The sequence below is a fragment of the Cucurbita pepo genome, chromosome LG04 (assembly GCF_002806865.2).
Source record: "Cucurbita pepo subsp. pepo cultivar mu-cu-16 chromosome LG04, ASM280686v2, whole genome shotgun sequence".
Classification (NCBI taxonomy): Eukaryota; Viridiplantae; Streptophyta; class Magnoliopsida; order Cucurbitales; family Cucurbitaceae; genus Cucurbita; species Cucurbita pepo.
In genome coordinates this window covers 8985543-8992076 of record NC_036641.1, presented here as the reverse complement: position 1 = coordinate 8992076, position 6534 = coordinate 8985543, and the positions used below count along the sequence as shown (strand labels likewise).

Genomic DNA, 6534 nt, shown 5'->3' with positions numbered 1-6534 from the left:
TTTTTTTTTTTTTTTTTTTTTTTTTTTGTGCTTTATCCAGATGATGTCATATAGTGGAGAGGTATTTTCTTCACTTTCCAATTACCGTTAGTGCCTGGATTTTGACCTCGTAACGAGCATTCCTTGTGAATCACTTCTAGAATTTCACACCTTATTTTGTCCCTCTGATTTCTCATCTCCTCAATGAAGCCGTTTGAATTTTCTAAGGTATCGGACCATTGGAGATCATTCAGCCCCTTCCATTCCTCTCCTGTACTTCCTCCCATTCTTATCCTTGGCACAGTGAAGGCAGCTTCCAATGTTCCCCAAAAATTTGTACTATTTTTACTAGAGTTGTACTCTTCAATTGTAGTATCATCTGACTGACGTCTTTACTTGTTCTGATGTAATTTTGTTTGGCATAAAAAACAGGTTTCATTCTTTCCCTAATGATCTCAACTTCAGATCCTTCTTAGATGTTTCTTATCTAGACGTGGGTGGAGTTAATCGAGTCTTCACTTCTCTTAATGTTAGGTTTCCTTTGCTTGTGGAACTAGAACTCCATTTTAACACACTGCATTTATACTGTTGCTGCCATCTCAAATATTTTCTTTGGAGAAAACCAACTACCGTCTTACAAAACCATGATTTGAATAATGTCTTCTTGAATATGTATCAATTTCTGTGTGATGTAACATCTTTACAGAGTTCGGAATCAATGCCATGGGTATATCGCCATAATTTTTTCAAGTAAAGGCTATATCACAGATTCACTGGCTAAAGCTTGTATTATGCTCAATATGTCATCTTAAACAGGGGCGGGTATTTTTCTCTGCATTGAGAAGGCATTAGCTCAGTCTGGAGTATCCAAGGAAGATGTGAATTACGTAAATGCACATGCAGCATCTTCACCAGGTGAAGACATTAAGGAATATCAAGCTCTCGTACATTGTTTTGACAAGAACCGTGAGGTAATTAACCATGCAATTACAGTTTTTACTTCTGTCTAACGTAAAGGTGACCGCATGCTCGACATATCAATGATTTTGCAGTTAAGAGTGAACTCCACAAAGTCTATGGTTGGTCACCTACTAGGGGCGGCAGGTGCTGTTGAGGCTGTTGCCACCATACAGGTGAGATTTATCAAACGTGATAATTAAAATTGAATGATGGAAACTTCTCAAATTTAGTTTCTTCATGTGCCAGATTATCCATATCATGAACAAGGCTGTTGAAAATTTCATTCATGATATGCATTCCCGATTTTTATATACGATTTTACCTCGGCATGAGTAATAAATATGTTGTTCCAATTACATTTTTCACTTTACCAATCATGGTGACGTTGCTGATATGAGATTACTTCATGGTACAGGCCATAAGAACAGGATGGATCCATCCAAATATTAACCTAGAAAACCCAGATGTGGGCGTGGTATGTGGCTTGTTCTAATCAATCTATTACACGATTATGGAAAATGTTCGAACTCTTTTTGGTCCTTAACATACTCCATGGCAACAAATTACTACAGGACACAAATGTACTCGTGGGCCCAAAGAAAGAAAGATTGGAAATCAAGGTCGCACTGTCTAACTCCTTTGGGTTTGGCGGCCATAATTCGTCCATCCTATTTGCCCCGTACAAATGAAACATGAAAAACTGAAACGGGAGTTGTTCAGCTTAATGCTTACAAGGTACTTAAGTTTTTTTCTCTCATACTAGTTATCTCGACAAATCTCGACAAAGTATGCGCTAGCTGGTCTGGACACTCGTGAATATAGAAGAAAATATCGTGATAGATAGTGTTCAAACTTGACAGATTCAATTGGGATATTAAAATCGAACACGAGTAGACACTTAAACAAGTCAAAATTCTTCCTTTTTTTTCCCCGCCTTACTCGAAGTTCGTACACTGTCTAAACTCTGCTATGTCTTGCAGTTGCTGACTGTTGTGGGTTATTCACCGTGGTCCAATGATTGTTCCGCAAGACATACAGCAACACAAATTGGTTGGCCGTCCAATCACTTATGATCGAGCAGAACTTAGGCCAAAGATCGCCTGGTAAACATTATAACATTTTCTGAACAGTTGTGTAGTACTATGTTGATTTTGAGGAATTTAGTAGCTTCTACAGCGTTGATAAACAAGCCATTTTGCTCTGCTATATTTTCCATGGAGATACACTTTAATTGTCCTAATCATATGCATTATATAACATTTTGGAGGCTAAATGATTTTGATTTATTTGCCTCCGTTTTGAAGGAGAGCTTAATCTCCTGATTGGAACTAAAATGTTATGAAAAAGATCAAGCAAATATCAGAAGACCTTCTGATTGGAACTATGGCGCCGATGACCTTAGCCGAGCTGTGCCGATGGTTTTGCAAAAGCCGGGTTTCAGTCCAACCAAGAACCGAGCCATTCGGTTTTTTTTAAATTAGACCGAACTGATGTTCAATTTAGTGAAAAGTATTTATTCTGAACCTGTCCCCTATCACCGCCGCCACCAAGCTGAAGGAGCCCCAACATCTTCCTCCTGCCGGAATTTCGATTACTAGTAACCTTAGCGTCCAATTGCACGTCCCCGTCGACTTCCTTAAACCCCTCGAGACATGTGTCTTCGTTGGTCAAGGCGGTGCTGACCCACATTGGGCATTGCCCATCTGCAGCCATAACCACCGTCGGTTGCTGCCGGAGAGGTGTCGGAGGATGCATAGAGTGTTGCTGAGCTCCTCTAAGGAGTCCCCAATCTGCTCCACACAGTCGTCCACCACCGTGTGTTGTCGCATTGAGGCTGACGGAGATGGTGGCTTGGGCAAGGTCGTGTTCGAGAGATAGTTGTCTATATACTGATAAGGGATGTGTGACTTTGATTTCACTAGTAAATAGTAAGTTGGATCTACATCGGATCTCACTTGAATCGACTGATCTATTCTCTCAAAGAGAAGTTTGGTTTCAAGCCATGGTTCAATAATGTGCCTTGAATGGTGCACACTTCAAGGCCAGGTTCTAACGAGCATAGCTATCCACATAGCTACCTAGGCACAACAATGCAAGTATCAAGAATGTACTTTACCATTGAGCTAATTAATAGCCCGATGTGTAGACCTCTCGCCGTGGTAAAAGCGAGAGAAACCTCATCCCCTCTCAAGAAACCTCATCCCTCTCATGAGAGGGACACGAGGAGAGTCAACTTATTCCTACCTAGGATAATAAACTCACGAGCTTATTCTTACTTCACCGTCGCGAAATGAAACAAGACTTCCATCTCCAAATTTAATCCAAACGTAGCTCGTTTCTTTTTTAATATTAATGTTGGGACTTATATCCTTAAGCTTGATAAATATTATTACTTAGTAATTATTTTAGTATTTGTATTTATAAACTTATAACATCCATCATTTTATCTTGTTAATATTATTGATAAAATTTATTTTGTAACGGTTACAAATTATTAAAAAAAAAATTGAGATTAGGCCCATCGTACATATTGTCATTAGGCTCACGGTTTTAAAACATGTCATTAGTGAGAGACAGAATGTTTCATTCTCCTCTCCCACCGACGTGGAATCTCTAGAATATATATATATATATATATATATATATATATTTAGCGTATGTATGTATATGTATGTGTGGGTATATAAAAGATAGGTCAATTCATTTGGTGTTGGTGTTGGTGGCGTTGTAGTCTTGACTGCCATAAGCAGAGAAAGCTTCAGAGAACCAAGTGTTCTTCCTCCATGGGTTCCAACCCATCTCCTCACAGATCTGATCACTGTGATTGATACTGTAAGTTGAAATGCAATGCCTTTTATAGAACCTTGTCGTCCTCTTCATCACCTCCATTTCTTTCTTTATTTCCTCCACCATTTTGCACGTCTCCGGCAGCTTGAACTTCTCGTCCGCCAGTCGGGCCAGCCATATGCTCCGTAGCTCCGACGTGTGCAAGTTCGCCACACTCTCCAAATATCCCACAAACGCCATGTTCGGTATCATTGGATTGATCGTGCCCCTGCCCATGCAAATATAAATTTATAATTAATTTTATCCACTTAACCATATTCAAATATTATAATTAATTAAATTTTCGCTAAGATATATATATATTTTTTGTTGGGTCAACTTGATCGTGACTCACCGGTACAAGGGCATCATGCCGGAAGGATACTGAAGAAAGGTGCGAAAGGGCATAGGAAAAACGTCGGTGAGCTTTTTCTTCCCGTCGAAGCCGGTGGCCATAATGACGACGTCGAACTCCGACCGGGAGCCGTCATCGAACTCAATGCCGCCGTTCCAAAACCACCACTTGGAGGCTCGTTTTATGATGATTTTGCCGTCGTCGGCATGCCGGAAAAAGTTTTCCGGCATGATAGCCATCTGGCAGGAGGCGTAGTCCTCAATGAATGGATGATCCGGCTTCAACCCATACTTTTTTAGTGGGAATTTCCACGTCAGATATGATTCTATGAATTTTGAAACTGTATGCCTCTGTCCATCAAAAATAAATATTTAAAATATATAAATAAATAAATAAACATTTTTGTCTCAATACAATCGTATGTATTATTTAATTTCATAATTATTTTTATTATTTATTTTCTAACTAGGAAAATTATTAAACACAAAAATTTGTATAAATGACTTCGAACATCTCAAACGAGCTCAATCCACTTAAATTACCAACTTAAATATAACTGGATTAGGTAAAAAAAAATGTCTCATCCCGACACAACACAATCCATGAACACAAAGAAAGAGAGAAGCAAAATTCTCAACTCGAATATAACTAGGTTAGGTTAAAAAGATGTGTTTTCCCAACCCAATACAATCCCCACGAACACAGAAAGAGAGTGAAGAGCAAATTACGAACTCGAATATTATTGGATTAGGTTGAAAAATGTGTCATCTCGACCATAACTGGGCCAGGTCCAAAAATGTCTCATTCCGACACAACACCATTCACGAATGAAATAGAGGAGTAAAATTACCAACTTAAATATAACTAGGTTAGGTCAAACAGACGTCTCATCCCAACCCAACACAATTCCCACGGACACAATAAAGAACATAACTGGGTTAGGTCAAAAAACGTCTCATACCGACCCGACACAATCCACAAACACAGAAAGAAAGAAAGAAAGAAAGACACAAAATAAATTTTACCATGGGAGAGAAGAAGAGGCACATAAGAGACTTGAGGAAGCTCTGGTTGGGTCTCTCATGGAGGAACTGAGAAGACCTTGTGGAGAAGAAGAAGAAGAATGGCAAACCCCAAACCCAATAATGGGGCACCGTCCAATGCAACCCTCTCACCACCATTGTGCACGCCTTCCCTTCTTCACCTTCATTAGCCTCCGCACATTCCACAGCCAAATCAATGGCTGACTTCTTGTACCCAATCACTGCAACCCTCTTGCCCTTAACCACCTCCCCTCCCTCTTCCTTCCCAACCTTGCAATAATCCAGTGAATGCATCACCTTCCCGCCGAATACCTCCGGCCCCTTCCCGCTCGGAAACTCCGGCACCATCGGAACGTCCCCGTACTTCCCCATGCACATCACCACCATCTCCACCTCGTATAACTGCACCACTCCACATTCAAATATTTGTCTATAATAAAATATCAAATATCACTGTAATTCAGTTAAATTCACCTTAACTGTATTAGACTGAGTATCCAGAACTGAAATTTCCCATACCGGATGACCTGGGAGCAACGGTCCAAATTCGTCGGGGCTTCCATCGACGGTGCCACTGCCGATGAATCGAATCGCCACGACTTTGGAATTGAATCGAATCAAACGGAGGAGATCGAAATGACGAACGTAAGAATTCAAGTACTCGAGAATCTCGAGATGGGTAGGGAAATTGATGTTGTCCCTATCCGGCCAAGGAAAATCGGCGAATTCGTAATCGGAACGAAGCGATTGAAGCTTAGTAGAAGCGTAAGAACAGTGCTTCCAAACGCCGCCGATGCAATCAGACGACTCGAAAACGACCGGCCGGTGGTGGGCCAGCTGCTTGGCGGCAGCGACGCCGCTAACTCCGGCGCCGACAATGGCGATTTTGGAGAGAATTGGAGACATTGAGGATTTGAAAGTTGGGTGTGAGTTGGGAAATGAAGAGGATGAAGGAGTCGTTTATATAGGAAGTTGGTGGCACGTGACATTGGAGTCATGCACGTGAATATTAGAATAATAATAAATAAATAATCATTATTTTTATGAAAAACCTTGAAGTTTGATTATTATAAGATTATAATCTTCAAAATATTTTAAGTCCTTGGTCTCCATTGAATTTCTTTGGATATTCGTGCTTTATATTTAATTAAAGGGAAAATAAAATAATTTAGGTAAAAAGTATAAATAAAAAAAAATTACCATGGTAATTAATTAAACTACGTTAAGTATTTACCATCATTTTCATCTATTTAAACATAATTCAACTGATTAAAATATATATTATTTACTAAAAATGAAAAAAAAATTACTTGGGTTGAATTTTAAAAATTATTTTTTTATATTTAAGAAAATTAAAATAAAAGAAAAGAA

At 39.4% G+C, this 6534-nt stretch overlaps 2 protein-coding genes across 2 annotated transcripts in view; one reads left to right on the top strand and one right to left on the bottom strand.

Annotated features, from left to right (window-relative positions):
- LOC111793252 (3-oxoacyl-[acyl-carrier-protein] synthase II, chloroplastic-like) overlaps positions 1–2242 on the top strand; it is a 10775-nt gene extending 8533 nt beyond the window's left edge. The window contains exons 10-14 of the mRNA XM_023675045.1: positions 796–950; positions 1032–1112; positions 1355–1414; positions 1512–1674; positions 1920–2242. Coding sequence (XP_023530813.1) covers positions 796–950; positions 1032–1112; positions 1355–1414; positions 1512–1628 — 413 coding nt within the window. The 3' untranslated portion in view covers positions 1629–1674; positions 1920–2242. The remainder of the gene's footprint in view (positions 1–795; positions 951–1031; positions 1113–1354; positions 1415–1511; positions 1675–1919) is intronic.
- A 1397-nt stretch (positions 2243–3639) lies between these two features.
- LOC111792964 (probable flavin-containing monooxygenase 1) lies at positions 3640–6069 on the bottom strand. The gene is made up of 4 exons (XM_023674599.1): positions 5638–6069; positions 5146–5565; positions 4121–4470; positions 3640–3994 (listed from the first exon to the last, which is right to left on the bottom strand). Exons 1-4 carry the CDS (start codon positions 6067–6069, stop codon positions 3640–3642), a joined length of 1557 nt encoding a protein of 518 aa, XP_023530367.1.
- Positions 6070–6534: the final 465 nt, after the last annotated feature.

Bases quoted from the DNA above. Each gene is read 5' to 3' on its own strand.
- LOC111792964 (XM_023674599.1), bottom strand. From the start codon at position 6,069: ATGTCTCCAATTCTCTCCAAAATCGCCATTGTCGGCGCCGGAGTTAGC. The intron at 4,471-5,145 runs GTAAAATTTATT...TTTGATGGACAG, and splicing joins GCCTCTTCTTCTCTCCCATG to AGGCATACAGTTTCAAAATT. The intron at 3,995-4,120 runs GTGAGTCACGAT...TTGCATGGGCAG, and splicing joins GGCATGATGCCCTTGTACCG to GGGCACGATCAATCCAATGA.